This window comes from Sebastes umbrosus, chromosome 24 (genome assembly GCF_015220745.1).
Source record: "Sebastes umbrosus isolate fSebUmb1 chromosome 24, fSebUmb1.pri, whole genome shotgun sequence".
Taxonomy (NCBI): Eukaryota; Metazoa; Chordata; class Actinopteri; order Perciformes; family Sebastidae; genus Sebastes; species Sebastes umbrosus.
Genome location: NC_051292.1, coordinates 2,590,876 through 2,611,235, shown reverse-complemented (window position 1 = coordinate 2,611,235; position 20,360 = coordinate 2,590,876). Strand labels below are relative to the sequence as shown.

The 20,360-nt window shown below is 39.6% G+C and overlaps 2 protein-coding genes across 10 annotated transcripts in view; one reads left to right on the top strand and one right to left on the bottom strand.

The window, feature by feature from the left end:
* LOC119483640 (collagen alpha-1(XVIII) chain-like) overlaps positions 1-10,438 on the top strand; it is a 36,414-nt gene extending 25,976 nt beyond the window's left edge. For 6 of the 9 annotated variants that reach the window (XM_037761953.1, XM_037761950.1, XM_037761952.1 and 3 more), the window contains 32 exons: positions 90-179; positions 256-306; positions 378-509; positions 649-705; positions 803-847; positions 965-1,027; positions 1,227-1,355; positions 1,474-1,539; positions 1,625-1,651; positions 2,293-2,391; positions 2,487-2,522; positions 2,792-2,875; positions 3,051-3,083; positions 3,194-3,229; positions 3,315-3,374; positions 4,041-4,118; positions 4,318-4,353; positions 4,456-4,509; positions 4,642-4,713; positions 4,810-4,875; positions 5,126-5,159; positions 5,267-5,320; positions 5,422-5,456; positions 5,546-5,671; positions 5,756-5,903; positions 6,275-6,339; positions 6,453-6,581; positions 6,662-6,694; positions 6,783-7,343; positions 7,424-7,621; positions 7,735-7,844; positions 7,942-10,438. In XM_037761953.1, the coding sequence (XP_037617881.1) occupies positions 90-179; positions 256-306; positions 378-509; positions 649-705; positions 803-847; positions 965-1,027; positions 1,227-1,355; positions 1,474-1,539; positions 1,625-1,651; positions 2,293-2,391; positions 2,487-2,522; positions 2,792-2,875; positions 3,051-3,083; positions 3,194-3,229; positions 3,315-3,374; positions 4,041-4,118; positions 4,318-4,353; positions 4,456-4,509; positions 4,642-4,713; positions 4,810-4,875; positions 5,126-5,159; positions 5,267-5,320; positions 5,422-5,456; positions 5,546-5,671; positions 5,756-5,903; positions 6,275-6,339; positions 6,453-6,581; positions 6,662-6,694; positions 6,783-7,343; positions 7,424-7,621; positions 7,735-7,844; positions 7,942-8,155 (3,021 nt within the window). In that variant the 3' untranslated portion in view covers positions 8,156-10,438. The remainder of the gene's footprint in view (positions 1-89; positions 180-255; positions 307-377; positions 510-648; positions 706-802; positions 848-964; positions 1,028-1,226; positions 1,356-1,473; positions 1,540-1,624; positions 1,652-2,292; positions 2,392-2,486; positions 2,523-2,791; positions 2,876-3,050; positions 3,084-3,193; positions 3,230-3,314; positions 3,375-4,040; positions 4,119-4,317; positions 4,354-4,455; positions 4,510-4,641; positions 4,714-4,809; positions 4,876-5,125; positions 5,160-5,266; positions 5,321-5,421; positions 5,457-5,545; positions 5,672-5,755; positions 5,904-6,274; positions 6,340-6,452; positions 6,582-6,661; positions 6,695-6,782; positions 7,344-7,423; positions 7,622-7,734; positions 7,845-7,941) is intronic. The other 3 variants (XM_037761949.1, XM_037761947.1, XM_037761945.1) reach the window with 3 other exon arrangements.
* Positions 10,439-11,152: 714 nt separating this feature from the next.
* LOC119483363 (PI-PLC X domain-containing protein 1-like) lies at positions 11,153-15,057 on the bottom strand. Its single transcript, XM_037761401.1, has 7 exons — positions 14,786-15,057; positions 13,940-14,076; positions 13,068-13,193; positions 12,813-12,968; positions 12,488-12,600; positions 12,181-12,251; positions 11,153-11,955 (listed from the first exon to the last, which is right to left on the bottom strand). The coding sequence occupies exons 1-7, from the start codon at positions 14,886-14,888 to the stop codon at positions 11,612-11,614; spliced, it is 1,050 nt and encodes a 349-aa protein (XP_037617329.1). The 5' UTR covers positions 14,889-15,057; the 3' UTR covers positions 11,153-11,611.
* Between the last annotated feature and the right edge of the window lie 5,303 nt (positions 15,058-20,360).

Here is a 20,360-nt window from a genome sequence, read left to right as displayed (position 1 = left end):
GATGAATTATGCATTCTTGAGCTGCTATTATATTATATTATATTATATTATAAGGATTTATTTATCGTAATAATGTGTGATATTTCCAGGGTGAGCTTGGAGACGGTCAACCAGGACCCAGAGGCCCCCCGGGTCTACCAGGACCTCCTGGATCTGGATCTGGCACCGGTGACCGCCCAGTACGTCTACACTTCAAACACCTTTTTCTTTTATTGTTTTCAAGACTTTTCACTGTATCTTATGATGTTTTGACAGACGTTTTACGACATGGAGGGCTCAGGATTCCCAGACTTGGACAAAATCAGGGTATGTTGATGATTATTCAAATTAAACTAAACTTTTTACGCAACATAATGATTACATGATTTGTTATCCAGGGTGGCCGTGGTCCTCCGGGCCTCCCAGGCCCTCCTGGCCCTCCTGGGACTTCAGTGGTAGTGGGACCCAACGGTCCAGTAGCGTTCGGACCTCCTGGACCACCTGGACAAGACGGAGTCCCCGGTCTGCCTGTGAGTAGTATGATGCGGTTTTCATTGTACGACGTTGAGCTGAAACAATGACAGAAAATTAATCCACAACTTTTTTTGATAATGGATTGTTGCTATGGAGTAAAAAGATTGTTTATGCATATCTTGTGTGCTGTTTCAGGGCCCTCCTGGTCCTCCTGGTAGACCGGGTCAACCAGGACTCGGAGGAGGAGAGAAGGTGAGAATGCACAGATTGATGTTAATGCTGAATATTTCTCATAGATTACAAATAAAACATGCAGTTTCATTTTGCATAAAATATCTTTCCCCTGCAGGGTGACGTCGGTGAGCTTGGTCTTCCAGGAGCAGCTGGAGAAAAGGTGAAATCTTAACGTCATGAATCAAAGTGTTGCTCTTGAATTTGAAATTAAAATGAGAAATGTGTGGCGGGTGCATCTAGATAGATTCTCTCCTCCGTGTTTCTCGTCTTCCTCTAGCAAGACTCGCAAGACTCCAACTTTTTCACCGGCCTGTTTTCTTACTTTGCTCCATCCTCTACGGTGTGTAATGGGTCGCAGGTACTGGGGGGGTCTCTGCTTTGGTGATTTCCTTCCTCTTTTCACTACTTAACATGTTGTGTTTTTAACCAAATGACGCCGTTTGTAGCTCTGCACACGTCTCTTGCATGTCATCTATTTTGTAAAAGTAATTCCCTAACCTGCTAATAACAGGAGTGTCTACCTGTCCGTCTCACCTCAGGGTGCTCAGGGTGACCTCGGACTGCCAGGTACATCTGGGCAGAGTGGGTTGGCAGGACTTCCAGGTCCCATGGGACCAGTTGGACCTGCAGGACCTCCTGGGCCACCAGGGCCATCGTACCGCGTTCATGTGAGTAAAGGTTAAACGTATATACAGAAGTTTCTTTGCTTGTGTGGACAGATTAGAGAAAGGATTGTATCACTACATTAGTTATGGACTGAAACGCTCTACTCCTCTCTCCTTACAGGGTAACGAAGGGGAATACGAGACGAACAATGGCTTGCCTGGACACAGTGGCCCACCTGGACCACAGGTACCCAACCACCCATACGTGTACATGAAACCGTCTCTAAACAGTAGATGCTCTGCCTCATGTTTCCATCTCTTCTGTCTTCCAGGGTCCACCTGGTATTGCAGGTCTTCCTGTAAGTACTGCAGAGTCTGTATGGCTTTTATTTTCTCTGAATTATACACAAATGTAGCTGTTGTTATTATTATTAATGGAAGGATATTCTTGGTATTAAAGGTCCCATATTGTAGAAAGTAAGATTTTCTTTTTTTTTAAATTATAAAGCAGGTTTAAGTGCTTTATAAATACTGTGAAAGTATTGAAACGTTCAATACACACAGCTCGTATTCAGAAATTGTGCATTTGAAACAAGCCGTTAGGATTTCTGTCCATTTGTGATGTCACAAATATACAATATTTAGACACGTTTTTAAACATAAACGTTCTAAATGTGTCCCAGTTTGTTTCCTGTTGCATTGTATGTAAATGACATCAGCTGACAGGAAGTAAACATGGACCCAAGCTGTTGCCTAGCAACGCAATTCCGTTGCAATTCCTTTTGAAATGCACTAAAACGGAGCGTTTCAGACAGGAGGGTAAATACAGGTATATTCAAGCAGACAGCATGAGGAAAATAAAGTTCTTTTTTTAACATTAAATTATGTAAACATGTTCTAGTAGAAACACAAAATACAAGTATGAACCTGAAAATGAGCACGATATGGGACCTTTAAGTAAAGAGTATGAGTATTAGTGATGTTTTATTATGGTATCCAGGGTAGGTCAGGTTTGCCAGGTAACCATGGAGACAAAGGATCAGAAGGACCAAGAGGACCTCCTGGGATACCGGGTCTCGACGGGTTCCCAGGACAGCTGGTACGAGACCAGATTTTATATACCATATAACATGTAAATAATACACCACTGCTTGGTTTTATGCCTCTAATTACTGATTGTGTTCATGTTTTTAGGGTGAAAAGGGAGACAGAGGACTGAGAGGAGAGTCGGTGAGTCGTGTGCTAAATATATAAAACAATATTTACATTGTATATGTGTTAATATGTATTTTTTAAGCTGTAATGGAAATCATGCTTTGGTGGCAGGGGATCAAATTACAAACATTTACCTATATTCCATGCAATTAATACATATAAATATGAATATATGTGCATATATGTGTGTATTATTATTATTATTATTATTATTAATATTAATATTATTATTATTTTCTCAATATGCAATCTTTGGTCTTCTTATGGATGATTTTGTGTGGCAGGGTCTACCAGGGCGAGACGGCGGCCCACCTGGACCTCCAGGGCCTCCCGGACCTCCCGGACAAGTCACCACCCAGGAAAGTGATGTGAGTCAGAGATCCAGTCGTTAACACAGAGACTGAATATGTAAAATTAACTTAACGCTAACATCACAGCCTGCCATTTAATCACTAAATCACGTATTTGATATTCACTAACAGTCACTGCCTGCTGCTGTTTGTTCACCTCCACACTAACTGACCTAACTTTGTCTTGCCGTAGTATAATGACGTATATTGGACCGAAGGGTCGGAGGTGAGTCGTCCACTAACTGACCATCAACCTCACTAGACTAAAGTTATTCTAACATGTTTACACAGTATCTTCTCTTTTTCTTATGTGTTATCTTTCTCTCTCTTCTTTAGGGAGGAAACGGTATTCCAGGTCGAGCAGGATTCCCAGTACGTATCATAATCAATATCACATTGATTGGGAATCAATATGAGAAACTGGATGGAAATCAGAGTATTATGTGTTTTTATTCAGGGGCCCTCTGGACCGAGGGGAGAAAAAGGAGACGCAGGTCCTCCAGGATATGCACCTAAAGTAAGTTCATTCACATTTTAATGAATTAATTTAGCATTTTACACGCTAAAAGACGCATGTTGAATAAAGATAAAAATTTGTCATACCAATGACTTGTATTTTGTAGAAAGCTCATCTTTTAATACTTCATTCTTTTATTTGACTTAATTAATTAACAGTTTCGTAATGTCATTTTGTCGATTTAATTTGCCAGATTTTAATTTATTTAATTTATGAATTATGTATTTTTAAAATTCCTGACAGCTCAGATTCATGACTAAACTATCTCGTAATTTTGAGTTATATTTTATTTATTTAATTATTTAATTATTTAATTATTTATTTATTTATTTATAAGATATAATTTGAGTATTTTGTTCTATTAAGATATGCATATTTTATTAAATATAAATGAATAATATTAAATATTTAGATATCTTACTATCTCAACTTAATGACTTTTTCTCTCTCTTTATCCATCTAACAAATAGATAAAGACATTTTTTCTACAACTTTATGGCAGATATTGAGAGATTGCAAGGAAAAGCATGATGATATATTGCCTTACAAATGTTATGCAGCACAGAACTGTAATTTGTTATCTGAGTATGTGAGTATTTCTTCGTATCTGTGTCTCTCCCGTTTTGTTCCAGCGGTGGTTTGAGTTAAACATGTTGTTGTGTTCAGGGGGAGAAAGGAGAGCCTGGTATCATCATGGGGCCCGATGGGAGACCTCAGTACCTCGGTGGTCTGGCAGGACGGCCGGTAAAAACCTTTATGAATGACCAGATAACGAGCTATGAGGATGCACCACACCATTCTTCTATCATGGCTCAAACAAACTTTCTTTCTGTCCTGTTTACACTTTTAAGATCCAGGAATTTAGCATCTAAATAAGTCAAAATAACTGATTAATAACTGATTAATTGCCTAAATTGTCAGTGTGATGTGTATTAATTTACAGGGCGATAGTGGACCCCCTGGACCTGAGGGACCTCCAGTGCGTACCGTATTTATATTTACCACATTTTCAGTGTTTTTCTGATATTACAAACACCACAGACTCAGTATAATAAACCTGTATGATTATTTTTTTCTCCAGGGTCCTCATGGAACTGCAGGCCAGAAGGGAGATATCGGGTTTCCAGGTAGACCGGTAAGTAGATTTCCTGTTTAAAAGGTGTCCACAAAGTCAGATATGTTTAATTAATACACATAGGGGCTTCAATCTTGTTCATATTTCATGACAAAATGACTTGAATATGATTCTGAATGTGTTTTATTGTAGGGTCGACCGGGGCTGAACGGCGCCAGAGGAGAGAGGGGAGATTCGGGCACTGGATTTGGATCTAGTTACCCTGTGAGCATCACAAATGTTGTCTTATTTAAAAGTCCCAGAGCCCATTTACTTTGCTTTTATTACACACAGTAATCAATATTTGTTGTTTTGTCCCAGGGTCCTCCAGGTCCACCGGGCCCCCCTGGACCTCCTGGACCTTCTGATCCCAGCGACAGAAACAGAGTGAGTCGACACATGAAACATTTAGTGTGTCCTGTTCAATTAGAAAGTTGATTGATTTACCTTTAATCATTATCAGACTGTCAGACCCTGCTGCAGTAAAATGAGGTTTTCTAAAGGGAGTCTGGTGAAACACTACCGCTTCTGTCCACAGGGGCCGCCAAAATCAACACAAAATGAAAGTTCCTCGTAGTAGCTTTATTTAAATGTTTCTACTTATGAATGTGAATAACAATCTTTGTTTTTATTTCAGGGAATTGATACTGATTACTCCAGATATTACCCAGGTAACTTCTCTTCATATTTCCAGTGCAATGGGTGAAAGAAAGGTTTAAAGGACTGGAAACGGGTGGAAACTGCTAGCCTGTTAACACACTGTTCCTCTTGTTTATAGCTGTGAAAGGAGAGAAAGGTGATCGAGGACTACCAGGGACAGTTGAAATTACAGGTAGCAACACTTCATCTACGCACATACGTGACGAAAAAGCTGAAAAGTAAATTATGTTTTTGATGTGTAGACAAATTCAAAGCATTTTGTTTCTGATCCAGGTGGCGGGTCGACCGTTGACCTTTACACTTTAAGGGTAAGGCTCATCTCTGTAGTTTATGGTTAGACTATTAGCATCAGTATAATGTTTGTTCATATGTCTTGGATGTTTCTTAATGTGTCCAGAATGAGTTGAAAGGTGAAACAGGCCTTCAGGGTTACAAAGGAGAGAAAGGAGAACCAGCTGGAGGATATTATGACCCCCGCTACGGAGGGAGTGGAGTCGGATCCCCAGGAGCGCCTGGACCTCCTGTAAGATCCCACTGTCAAAAACATAAATCAGTTCATGCTCAAATAAGCCAAAATCTAAACCCTTTTCTGTCCTCGTCCCGTCAGGGCCCAAGAGGCGACTCCATCAGTGGCCCACCAGGCCCTCAGGGGCCATCTGGTCAGCCAGGAAGAGGCTATGATGGGCAACCTGGACCACCAGGGCCGCCTGGACCTCCAGGAGCAGCCTTACCTGGAGCTCACAGGGGCACACAGAGTGAGTTATAACCACAAACACATCCGTCATGTTTCTACAGTAGCCCAGAACGGACAAACCAAATACTGATGTCTCAATTTGCGCACTTACACTTACTATTCTGAGTGCACAAGTGCGTTCACACAAGTATGGTAAAATGCAGTGCTCTCTAAGTACTCAAAACGGTCAAAACGTTGACACTTCTCACCCTAAACGGTCGCCGTCTTTGCTACGTAGCTTGTGAATTAGGCAGGCGAGGAAGCAGCAGCGGTTGCGATTGAAACGGCAAACACCGAACTATACAAATTTAACTTATACATGTTTCTTTTTTCACTAAGTACCACTGTACTGTAGTCTGTGTTCAGTCATGTAACCCCCCATTTGATTGACAGCTATCAATATTCCTGGACCACCGGGACCACCTGGAACACCTGGACCACCTGGACACACATCTGGGGTGAGAAAACCTTCCTTATTATCTAACAATATATCATTAAATAGAAATACCGCTGTCATTATAGCTGCAGGACAATAGCTTGGATTACTTTAAGAGTGTTTTTGTGTTTGTAGGTGACGGTGTTGAGGTCTTATGACACCATGAGAGCCACCGCCAGGAGACAACCTGAGGGCTCTCTGGTGTACGTTATAGAAGAAACAGATCTCTACTTACGGGTCCGAGATGGAATTCGTCAAGTCCAGGTGAAGTATTTTAAATCAGCAGGAGAGATATAAAAGTACTTCCCGTGTATATTTATGCAGTTGTCTTTTTATTTTTTCAGCTCGGGAGCTACATTGCGTTGCCCAGCGTGGATGTGAGTGCAACTTCTCCTTTTTTCTACTCTTCTGAACATATAATGTGTCCTGTTTGAACATTAAACATATCATGCACATTGTTTTCAGAGTAATGAGGTTGCAGCTGTGGAGCCGCCACCGGTCGTCCCTTACTACCCAGACCATCAGTCACACCCAGACCAGGATCATCACGCCGGACACCCAGACCAGCATCATCACAACACACACCCAGACCAGGATCGTCACAACACACACCCAGACCAGGATCGTCACAACACACACCCGGACCAGGATCGTCACAACACACACCCAGACCAGGATCGTCACAACACACACCAAGACCCGCATAATCAGCCAACTCACCCGGACCCAAGATACCCAACCCACTCTGATCCCCGATACCAACCTGACACGCGATATCAGCCGGATCCGCGGTTCCCAGCACCCACAGATCCCAGGTTTCCAAGTTATTCAGACCGGCTGAATCAACCAGACGGTAGGACTCCTGACCACACCGCCCATGAACGCCCTGAGTACCCAGACACTCGCTACGCAGTCACTCCTCAGCGAAGACCACCTCCTCCTCCTGTGTACCCAGACGTTCAGCGAAGACCTCATCTTCCTCCTGTGACCCAGACTCCAGTCCACCATCACACCTCAGGTCCAGGGGTAAGAGAGGCCACATTTAAAACATCAAACTCACATTTTAAAATGAAATATAACTACTGAGCATGTTGGTGTTCCCGCAGCTCCACCTCATCGCCCTGAACGCCCCTCACAGCGGCGCCATGCGGGGCATCCGCGGTGCCGACTACATGTGCTTCACTCAGGCTCAGGCCATCGGGATGAAGGGAACTTTCCGCGCCTTCCTGTCCGCCAAACTCCAGGATCTGCAAAGCATTGTCCGCAAGGCCGACAGGGACCGCATGCCAATAATCAACCTGAAGGTCAGAGGTTCTTCAATCATTTGAAGGGCGGGTCCATAACAACAAAATCTGCCTACCAGTCATCTCGTCATCAGCAGATCTTTGTACTAATTGTGTTGTCTTGTCTTTGTCAGGACGAGGTTCTGTTTGACAACTGGGACGCCATCTTCAATGACGGCAGGATAAAGGACAACTTGCCGATCTACTCCTTTGATGGAAAAGACGTTCTCAATGACAGCACATGGTGAGCCAAATCAAATGGAGAAAAAAACACAAAAATAAGCGTTAAAAAGTCACCAAAACTTCCTCTATTCATGCCACCCTTTCTGTTTTTATCCCAGGCCAGAGAAGATGATCTGGCACGGATCAACCGGCGCCGGGCAGGGGCACGTCGATGGCTTCTGCGAGGCGTGGCGCGTGGGCGACCGTGCGGTGACGGGCATGGCGTCGTCGCTGCAGAGCGGCAGCCTGCTCCAGCAGAGCTCCAGCAGCTGCTCCAGCTCCTACGTGGTGCTGTGCATCGAGAACAGCTACGTCAGCCACGCCAAGAGATAAACACACACGCATAGACGCACACATACATGCACACACGACACTGGACAAATCCCAAAGTCCACACACACTTTTATATCTATTGTAAATAAGTGTTTTTCTTATGATTAATTCGTTTATGTGTGTTAACCCCTCCTATATGGTGCTTTACAGGATTATTCCACAACCTAAGTTAAGCTCAGGTGACAAACAGTAACACACCCTCCGGCAGCCATATCGGAAGTCCACACCTTTAAAGTGTGTTTCCAAAAGAGCAGCTTTGTTGTATGTGAACAATTCATTTCCTTGCTTTTTGTGACTTGTCCGCTAGCAGTCGCTATAATGTTGATATAAACATTGAATAAGCATGCTTGGTGCAGAACACACAGAACACACAGACTGATTTCATAGGGACTATTTCCTTCGTAGAAAGTAAACTGTTTACAGTGTGATGGATGAATTATCCAAAGTAACAGAGTCACAGGATCTGCATTCCCCCAGTTTGTGCCTCTCATGTATTATACCATTACATTCGAGTCACAGAGCTAAGCATGTGTTTTTCCCAAAGAATTAAAAGGTTTAACATGACATTTTACTGTTTTGAAGGTATTTCCAAAACCCTCAAAGACTCTTCTAACCATCTGGATGGAAAAATTTTAATTCAATGCACCATAAAAATGTTTTAATTTACCTTTTTTTCTTTCATAATCACGCTGAAATCACATCAAACAGCGGCGTCCACAGCTTTTCATAGACATTGCATGGCATTTTGCTGCAGGCTGCATTTCACCGCAGCTTTGGTGTGAATTCGGCGTCAAAGATGAAATTAAACAAAGATGGTAGCCCAATTTGTATGAAGAAATAAAGCCTTTATATATTCAAATGAAAGGGCGAGGGCATATGTGATTTCGTCGCAGCGTATTGATTTTTCCCTTCAGAAGAAGAGTCTTTGAGGATATTTGGAAATATTCTTTCAAAACTGTGCTGTTAAACAACTCTCCTGGTATTTCAGCCCGTTCTCATTCCCAGGGCGTCAAATACTTTGTCATGACTCTCGACGTTAGATACCGACGCACAAGGCACCCTTTAACGCCGGTATGAGACGCACCAGGCTTTTAGGTAAGTACAATGTAAAAACCAAACATTTTCACTTTACAAACGTAGTAATTTTAAGCCAAACAATGTTTTTTCCTAAACCTGAGCAAGTGTTTTTGTGTTTACTGCGACCGTAGTGGAGCGTCGTAGACCTGTGGGGCTAGAAAGTGGGGCCAAAGGGTGACTCGGGTGAAGGGTGAAAGGGTGATGAGAACGTGTTGGATATTTCATGATATGGTCGGACTGTTACTGTAATATAATGGTAATACACAAGAGACACAAGTTGGGGCATTTTTCAATCCTGTGACCCCTATCTTGGAAAATTGAATCATGGATTATGGGTCTCTGGCAAGATTTGTCACACAACAGCAAATCCTCTCTTTCTTGTCCATCCGTCTAGACTAGAGAAACTAAATGTATCTCAGAGAGGGATAAACCACTGTGATCACTGTGTACGTGAGGAACTCTCTGTTTCCTCGTCTTCCAGCCTGCATTTAACCAAAAACAACCTGTCAAAATATTAATGTACCAAATTTACAACTCAAGCACCTGAACAGCAGTGTTAATATAATGATATTAAACGATGTTTCCTGTAGTTAAAATACCACATTCACTTACAGTATTCGTCGGTGCTGGAGTGGAAAACTGAGTAATTGAAATACTCAAAAGCAAGATAGTTATTGTATATGAAATGTATGTTGTTTTTTAACTTCTTTTGCTTTACACTGATGTTATCTGTAACCCACAGCACTTGAGTAATAGCCTTTTTTTTATTTTGCAAATGTCTTACATGGGAAAAAATCATATTTTTAGCAGTAACAAAGGGATATTTATTTTTTATAAACCGTGCATTTTCTAGTATAATGTGTGACATGAATGCTTTCACAAAGAATGACAACATTTCCAAATATACACACAAAGATGTGTAATGTAATAATGATGAGTTTGTGCACATACAGATATCTGGAGAGGATTCAGCCATAAATGTTTGTCTATGCACTGTTGATTTCTGTTTGTTTTTTTGCTTTTATACAAGACATTCATCAAACATCATCATTCATTAGTTTCGGTCTAAAGCGGAGAATATAGTGACGTTTTCATGTGCCATAACAACTGCAGTAAGATTTGTATTATCTGTTTTTTCTCCTTGTGTGTGTGAGCAACATTTTGAAATGCTGCATCTCATTGAATAAACTTGTGTGGAAATTGTGAGTGACGTTCTCAGGTGATGTTGTGCCTCTTTGCAAAATGCATTGCTATTTAAATAAAGAGGCCAAAAAAATACTGTATCAAGTGGAAGAAGTAGCAGGTCTCTTCACGCTCAAGAGAGAGGAATGTGTTGTGCATCTCCCTCCGTGAGGAAGCAGAATATCATGAGACACCTCCACCGTCTCCTCTAACTCAGATTGTCTCTCGTGTGTTCTGTTATTTTCCAGCTCGTCTCTCTGATGATCTCCTAACTGTTCTTGTAATCAGCTGCCTGCCTGCACAGCTACTGCTAATTTTTCAACAGTTTCCATCATGCATTAGTTGTTAGGATGCCTTGGAGCTGCAGCTTCAGACTGTAAACGAAGGCCAAGTTTAGGTAAAGTACATTTTAACCCTACTGTCACTACCTGTCTGCATTTTGGTCCTGGGTTTTAGCTCGTGCCAGAAACTATGGCAGGTTTAAAACATTTAGTTTCTTGTCGTTGGAGTCGTCAGTGTCCTTGTGTTAAAGACAGGACAACAAGTACTTATTTGACGTTTGACGACATTTTTACAGTTAAAATGACACATTTGAAAGTTTAAATTAGAGCCAAACATGCTCACACACAAACAGCAAAGCATTCAGCAGACTGATCACAAGTAATCAGTAATATTTGTCATACTTTTACATTATCAACAGTGACATTGGCGTTACCCTTGTGGGGTTTTTTTGCAGTAATTGCTGTTTTTTTTTATTCATTGTTGTATTTTTTTTGCATTTATTATTATTGAACTGCTGTCTTTAAGCCCCTCAGGGACATTAAAGCTTTGCTCTACTCATTACTGATACCACATGATTACTGATATCATTACACACGGACAGATGCGAAAACAGTTAAAAATATATTTAAGCATTTATTTATATAATGTATGAAAGTATATACAACAGAATGGCAAGAAAAATAGTTTTAAAAAAGTGTACAAAAGTCCAATACATAAGGTAAAACCGATATGTACAATCTGAAAATCATACAAAGATGATACTGTGCGTAATGTACAAGAGATAAGGGTGATAAACGTGACATACAGTTTTTACATGATCGAACATATTTAAGAGGTAAAATAAGTATTATTTGGCATTTTTTTGTTGTTGAAAAAAGCAGAAATAAGAAAACCAGCTTCTTAAGATTTGTTTTCCTATGTTGGATATCCAGTCTGGTTGCTATGGCAACAGCCAGTGATGTCTGAGGAAGATGATGCTCGAGGCATCCTGCAGACGGGACGAGGAGCGGCGGGCGCGCCGGCTCCACCCAGCAGTTTGTAGTTCAGGCCAATCACGAGCGAGCAGAACTGACTGACGTCCACGAAGTCGCAGCAGAGGATGTTGACCCTGCTGGCCTGGCGCCCCGGCCGCTGCTCGCCCGCCCAGCGGAGCAGCAGCGAGAGGGCCCTCATCGTCATCTTCCTCATGCCCTGGAGGGGATGCAGGAGGACGTAGGGAGCGTCTTCTGTCAGGTTCAGACCGCTGACGTAGAAACCAGCTACAAAACAAACAGTCACTGGAGATAAGTTATAAAAATATGATGCATTGTTACAGATTAAACTACAGTTCATGAAGTACCATCATCAATATTAACGGGGGCTATTCTGCATGATGACTACTTTTACGTTTGATACTGTCAGTGCTTGTAATGTAAGTATTTTTACGGTGTAATATTGATTTTACTTTAGTACATGTTTTGAATACTTCCTCCACTACTATGTACCTGGTCTTCCTCTGCGCTTCATGTCCTCCAGGTAGGCAATCACCTGTTTAGGGTCTGGGCTGTCGGCATACCTGGAGACAGAGAAATGGTTAAATTATTTTTTATTTGGTTTACATCTCGTAGTGAAGAAAAGTCTACAGCGAAGATGTTGTGGAAGACTAAATTAGTCAATTGTGAATTCTGCAGCTAGTGATGTGTGATAATTGTGAGCTTCTGCTTGATATTGATGCACAACAATACAAACATGATGCGCATATAACTTTAAATTAGAACTATTAAACTTAAAGCATCCACGTTATGTATTTACCAGTAAGGTATTCCAGTCCACAGCTGCGGGTGCTGCAGCACCATCTGCTGGTTGTCATAAGAAACAACGACCTGCTGACCTCTGGACCAACAGGAACGCAGAGTGGGAACGTCCTGCATGTAAACACATGTACACAGTAAGTATCTTTAACTTTGTTTAAATGAATTGTTGAGTATGTGACATCTTCAAGCAGTCCAAAATCTAAATATATTCAATTTACAATTATATAAAACAGCAAATCCTCACATTAGAGAAGCAGGAAGTGTTGATCATAAAAATGATTGTGGAAATCATTGTCATTGTCATTTCAGAATCTCAAGGTTACCTGTGAGGAGCAGAGTTTCTTTCCGAACAGCGTGATGATGTACTCTGCAAGGTGGAAGTGATCTTCGTCGGTCAACGATTCAAAATGCGAGCAGGAGATGATGACGATCTCTTTGGGATGAGCATCCAACCAGGTAGCCAGTTCATCCAGAGCCTCCTGCATAAACACATATTTTGTATTCAATTTATTCTCAGTAACCTCTGGGTCGGTGGTTCAATGTAAACCCTATACAGACTTTAGACTGAGTGTGAGTACCTTCACAGTCATCAGTGTGTAGATGCCATGAGCGAAAAACAATGTGTTGCCTCCTGCTGGCTTCCTGGCGATCCGCAGGTCCAAGAAACGAATACCAAGATCACACTGATCACTGAGGACTGATTGCTACACACAGAAGAGAGAGAGAATACATATAAAAACATGATAATTCAATGCAAGTGGCAGCAACTCAGTCAGTGCTACTTTAGATAAGATTAGATTTGCAACAAAATGCAGATATTGCAGTACTTCTACTTTACATTTCAGAGGCAAATACTGTGTTTTCTTATTTATACATATTGTTTATGAAGTAGTTAAAATTAGCTCCACTTCCAACAGCTATTAAAATGCTTTCTACATGTTAATACAGCTGTAGTAATAACCAAATAATATAATTCAGAGTGATCCTGATGAGGGGCTTTCTGCTGCAAAATGAGTACTTTGATAATACCTCTGTTCTTCTACTGCAGTAATACTTTGACTGAAGGATTTTGCTTGTAGATGAGTATGTTTTAGACGTAACATTTATACTATTATATTGACATTGAGCACATGCTGTGATATAAACTTGACTATGCAAGTTGAGGAACAACACCTGAAAGCACCACCAGAGGCCAGATTTGGCATTAGTAGAAGAACACAAGAAAAAGTAGAAGTATTAAGACATTTTACTTCAGTAAAAGTAGCAATACTACAGTGTAAAAATATTGTAGTGGAGTAAAAAGTACAATATTTGGTGTGAAAAAATGGAATAAAAAGTAACTTAAAATGTAAATACTCAACTAAAGTACAAGTATAATTGTACTAAAGTGCAGTACTTGAGTAAATGTACTTTTATGGGCCCCTACTAGCAGTAGATGTCCTCTAGTTACCTGTGTGGTGGCCCAGCGAGAGACACAGGGTCGAGTGCAGCAGGGGACCAGCCGGTCCATCCCTCTGAGGAGACAGGACTCTGATCTCAGGACGGGAGAGGACACATCCAGGCAGAAAGACATGCTGTCATGGCTCCCTGTGGTGAGGGATGGACGGCAGTGAGACATAAACTAGTGTTATATATATACACTCAAGTGTACCAAGTTTCATGCCTTTGTGAAAGAGTGAACATCATTTTCACATATCACCTGGACTATAAGCCATTGCTACTGAATCAGGGCCTCATCAGTTGGAACATGTTTATATTGACATTGAGGTAAGAGTGGGAAAACGTAAAATAATGGATAGAGAATTCATTTCATAGGAAAATGAGTTTTTTTATTATTTTGTGTTTCTGCTGCTAAGAAAGCCATTTACAAACTACCCCAATAACAGAACCCAATGCAAAGTTCTGATCATTCTATCAGATACAAACTGCACAAAGTTATTCTGATAAGACATGTTGTTATTGTTGTTAGTCATGTAATATATCATTTTAAAGCTCTTTTTGTGCTCTTTATGCTGGACTATCCATGTGCACATCAGATCAATATGAAGTTAGTTATAAGGGCATTTGGAGTTGCATTCAGAATTTGCCCAATTGCAGCATTAGAGGTCAAAGGTCAAATTCTCTTGACCTCAGTGTGATGACAATGTGACTGATGGATAGATCATAGTCTAAGCTTTACAATGATATATGACTTCATGATATTGTGTGTTGGTTTCCTTATTTTATACTGGATCTAAGTGTAAAATGGTGAAAGAAGATGGATAGATTGTAATGATGGAGGGATATAGTGGTTTACCAGGTAGAGCCAGGTTCCACAGTGGGACATCCAGCAGCTCCTCCGGGAGACGAGACATCCAGTCCGGGTTCGGGTTCTCTCCGAGCTGCAGCTGCTCCTCCATGTTCTGGTTTAGTTGTTTTACTTCACTAAAGAGTTACTGTTTCCATTACGGACGAATAAAATGCTCTTCTTCCTTGTTTTGATCACAAAAACCGGTTTGTTTACAACAACTTCCTGTTTAAAAACGTGCGTTAAGCTAAAAACAAGCTGGCACTTCCTTCCTGTGACAACCTTCAAAATAAAACCGGAAGTTCGTTTTCGAAACAAAAGCCTGCTGAACTGCAATAAAATTTTATTTTTTTTGTGGGATAAATTGTAGTTAGAGTCACAGAAAATTGATTTTTTTTTTACCTTAAACATGTTTCTAAAAAAATACAGTATCTTAAAATAAAATTATTTTTATTTTTTATTTTTAATAAAATGTATTTATTTTTGTAACAGCTGGTAAAAACATGTAAACAGCATGTTAAAAGTTGATAAAGGCAAAGAAGTTGCAAATGCAACAGATGAAGTTGTTTAAAAAATATTATTATTATTATTATTATTATTAATTTATTATATTTTAATAAATTAAATTAATTTTATTAATTAAAACAATATTAATTTTGTAATAATAATAATACCTAATAATAATATATATTTTATTTATGTACTATTATTATTATTATTATTATACATAAATATAATAGATATCAATGATACATTTTATGCAATTACAACTTTAAATTGCTGTTCTTTGCTTAGAAAAACATCCAACATTTCAACCAGTAAACTGTAAAGTAAAAAATTATCACAAAGTTGTTTTTTAAATATTTGTATTATAATTATTAGTATTATTATTATTAATAAACCTTTCATTCAACAGGTAGCCTAATGTTCTCTGTGTTAACATGGTGCTCTGCCGCATTTTAAATATAAAGTCGAAGAAAAGTCTATAAAATAAAATAGAAATCAAAGCTATAGTTTATGCAGTTACAGCTTTAAATAGCTGCTGTCCTTTTCTTAGAAAAGCAAGTGACATTTAAATGACTTATTTAGGTTTGTTTCAGTAAGTATACTGTAAAAAGCACATAAGATAATGTAATAAAAGCACATACTCACACAGGCACATTGGATGCACTGCTTTTCAGGAGAAGCCATTTATCTTGTTACCTAATCTTGATTATTTCCTGACCTTTCCTTTTCACAGTACTGTATTTCAATTCAGCTCAGTGTTTTTCTGCAGACTGAAGTACATTGAGGTATTTTGTTGAAATTGTGTCCTTTTAAAATTAAGTCAAATAGGTTAAGGAGTTGTTAACGAGATCGTCGTCATGTGGATGTTCTGACCCACGGTGTTTTCTGAGTCAGAGCTTTGTGTTGGTCTTTCAAACTTGGACATCAACTAAAGTTTTCCTTTGATTTCCTGTTCTGTTAATCCTCTCAGATTTATCTTGCAACCTCTTCAGGGTCACCGACCCTCTTGAGCCTCTTGTGCAAGTGAAAGTCAATTGTTCGTTCCATTGCAACATCAGCGCCCAGCAGCAAAACTACGCTTCCGCCATTTGGACTGAAAGCGACTACCGGACGTCAGTAAAACGTCCGCCTACAAAGTGCCGTACAATCATCGTACAATCAGTCGTACTTATGTTATTAAGTATCGTACAATTATTCTATTGTCATATTCTACCGAAATGGCCTGTGTTGAACCACAAAATATTATAAACAATAATAAGCGTTTTCAGTCCAAAATGGCGGCTTTGCTTCTATACTCTTTGCCTTCACGTCCGTCCCATTCTCGTGAACGCGATAACTCAGGAACGCCTTGTGGGAAGTTCTGCAAATTTGGAAGAAACGTCCACTTGGACTCAAGGATGAACTGATTAGATTTCGTCGGTCAAAGGTCACTGTGCCCTCAACCATGAACGTATATTGCCAAGAAATGAAAGTCAATTGTTCGCTCCATTGCAACATCATAATAATGACAATTTACCACAAATGTCTAACAGGATAAAGTGATGAAGTGATGACAATTTCGACAAACATGGATGTAAACTGCAGCTTGACTGTTGCATTGAGACGTACAACCACGAGGGGATAATTCTAGTTTTTATTACAATATGTTCTTTTTCTCCAAAGGTTTTAAGGACCCCGACCTTCACATGATGTCCTCTCCCGTTATTGCTGCACAGTGTGTTGGTGTGCAAGGTAGTACACGTACAAAATGCACATCATTGGAGTCACACATGGACAGGTTATTCCAGTTGAACGTTTAGCAGCAAAAATTAGATTTAAGGACTAACAAGTGGCGGCTGTGTATCTCTTACGTGACACAACATTTCTTTGAACCATTAAAAGAGACGGTTCTTGTTTCAGCAGGTTCAAATCTGGCATGAACTTGCAGAAGGTCGCTGAGTGACAGGGCTTTTTTTGTGTTTTATAACCTGTTTAACGTTTATCAGATTATCTTGTTAGAGTGGAGTGCCCTTTCTCGATTTCAAAGTTGCATACAATATAAAAGTAAATTATAAAATGGTGATTTTTATCTCCGGTCATCAATCTTAATGGATATTTTATAATCTCAACTGTCAAAAATGAACATAAATACAGATTATTAATAAGTGAATGATTGATTGATTGATCAAAGGAGACAGTTGTGTTGGGTTTACACATAACAATGTGCCCCAGTTCCCACCACCCCGTCTCTTGTTCCCAGCTTAATCTGGTTATAAAGTGAGTAAACAGATGTCCAATAATACAGTATATTATTGGAGTATATTTTTAAAAGGAAACCTCCAATCATGGTCCACTTACTCACTTGTTTCGGGGCTTTCAACTGGTTGTTTTTCTGAGCACTTCAAGGACTTCAAGGACTTGTGATTACAAGATGCGTTTCTCCTGAGATTAGTTGAAAACAAGATTCATATGTGATGATTATAAAACAAAACTTCATCACAAACTTGTGCTTCAGAACTGTGGCGGAAAACTTAAATTCAATTAATTCAATTCTGCAATACTTGTTAATGTTGAATTCTCTAAAATAATATGACAATGCATGTATGTTCATGTGTGTTTTTTTACATGCATGTTGCAAGTTGTGTCCTGGTTGAGTGATTGCATGTTCAAAAGTGTGTTTTTTTGGTTGGATTCTCAGCATTTTGCCTTTTAATATATAGCAGTCTAAATATAATCTGACCTGCCCACTCTGGTCACACCACTGTCTCCACCTTCCTGCCCCTGTGTGTGTCACATTTAGCCTTAATTTTAAAAGGCAGATGGAGGACAGCGCTCAGTAGACACCTCCGGTCGCAGGCTGCAAGCTGGCTCATCCTCCAACACTCAGGTAAGACTTCTTTCTTTATACACCTTCCTTAATGTCAATGCTCTTTGCACTTTCCTCTTTGTATTTCTGCTTTTCTCTCTTTCATTTTCCAAGTCAGAGATGATTTTATTCCTGCTTCAAATCTTTCATGTGTGGGATGTGGGATGTAATAATATAATAGTTTGTGACACGTGTTGTAGGCCAGGTGTTATCAACCTTTTTCATGTCAAGGACCCCTATATTGGTACGCATTATGTCATGGACAGGGTTTTAGAGGATTTTTTGAGTTGCAAGTTTTTTGAAAAAGTTGAAAGTGGATGAAGAACTTCTTTTTTTTTTAGTAGTATTTTGGTTGATACTCGATAGATTTTTAAAAAGACACCAAGGTGTTTCAGTGAACTTAGATGGAGCGGTATGCATTGAAAACATGATAGGATTTATGATTTATTCAGTACCTTACAGCTGTTTTAAAGAGGATGATAGTGGGTTTAGATAGGGGTAGGAATGGCAGTGGTAGTAATAATACTTTGTTTCAGTACTTATGTATTTTTTGGGAGTATCTGTACTTTACTTGAGTTTTTATATTTCTGTCAACTTTCACTTTGACTCCATTACATTTCCTGAATAAAATGTGCACTTTTACTGTGAAGCATTTCCGCTAAACACCTTCGTTACGATTGCAAGCGAGCAGGTTTTGATGAATCCAAGCTTGCAAGTTACATAATTCACGTGATGGGCAAACAAAGTGCTCTCAAATCCGTAATTAAGTTTTCCGCTCAAGTCCAAGCAGGCTGCATGTCAGATCATGCTACATGTGACTACAAGTGGAATGTAGCCTCCATTTTTCAGGTGGTGTACATGATAAGAGCAATAACAAGGGCAGAGGTCACACATGCGTGAATGCAGGCGAGTGACCATCACGTCGGTCTTTAATTCATTGATATATTTTCAAAAATATTTTTACGTCATTCATTTTTTTCCCTTAATCTTTTAAAAAGAGGGGAAGTGGATGATAAGTGGTCCACCCCATTCCTTAATAAAATAGTATATTTGTCAAGAATTGAGGAAAAGTGTTAGGTAGAGGTCTTAGAAATATTTAGATAAAGAAATGAAGACAGTACCCCCTCCCATAATTCAAGAATTAAAAGATGTTTTTTACTTTGTTAAAGTAGAAAAAATACTATAAAATGTTTCTCTTGCCAAATGTAATAAAACATGAGGTTCACTTTTTGCTCATGCTACTGTAGAGGTGTTTGCTGCTATTCTGGTATAACAGCTTTATTTGAATGTGTCTTTTCAGTATCATGTGAATTTAGTGCTTGTCTTTGATTGTTAATGGTTGAAACTGGACATTTGTGTGTTGTTGAAAATCCAATAAACAATTTTGGGGGGAAAAAATGAAGATGAAAGTCGTTCTCATCTGCTAATGAATGAAATCACTGGCTGTTATTTACACTGACTGTTCATCAAAAGTCCAGTCAATAACGGCCTTCGGATATCGGCGAAAACACCTGATTAAATTACTCTCAAAATTATTTTATTAGCTAATTCTGGGCAGAGTTTTGTTCTTGTTGCTTTTCTTCCTGTTTGTACCAAAGCGCCACCATCTCTATCCTAAAATCAACTTCCTGTTTATTGTCATCTTCAGACTGCCAATCAATAACAGGACAACGATAATAATCTGAACCGTCTGGTCTGGTGGTTTAGCAGCAATGAGGCTCTGTTCACGTTATCAGATGAGCACTGAACTGACCCAGAGGAGCATGATTTTCCTCTTTTGAAGATCTTCCAGTTGGATATCTAACAATAATTGATTTGCAGAGGTTGCATAAGATTTTATGCAGCCATCCTTTTTATTAAATCTGCTATTTAATCTCCTAATGATGCTATTTGCTGAGCTCTCAAAATCGTCTTCCAGAAGAATAAAACTCTGCAATAGATGACAAACATTTCTTCTTCTTGTATGTTGAGTTTCTTTGCTTTTTTTCCTTTTTCTCCTCATTGCTTTCCCCCTCTTTCATCTAACCCTCCTTGAAAACTCATTCAATGTACTCCGGAGAATTTAGAGGACACAGAGTGAATTAAGACTTCCTTAGACTTTGATTCAGACTCTTTTGGAGCTAGTAAACCAGATTTAAAAGTCGCTTTACGTCCATTAATAAAGCACTCTGCCGTGCGTGCCCCATTTGGAGGCTGTTTGCGACATTCCTCGGCCTAATTTGTTGTATAAAG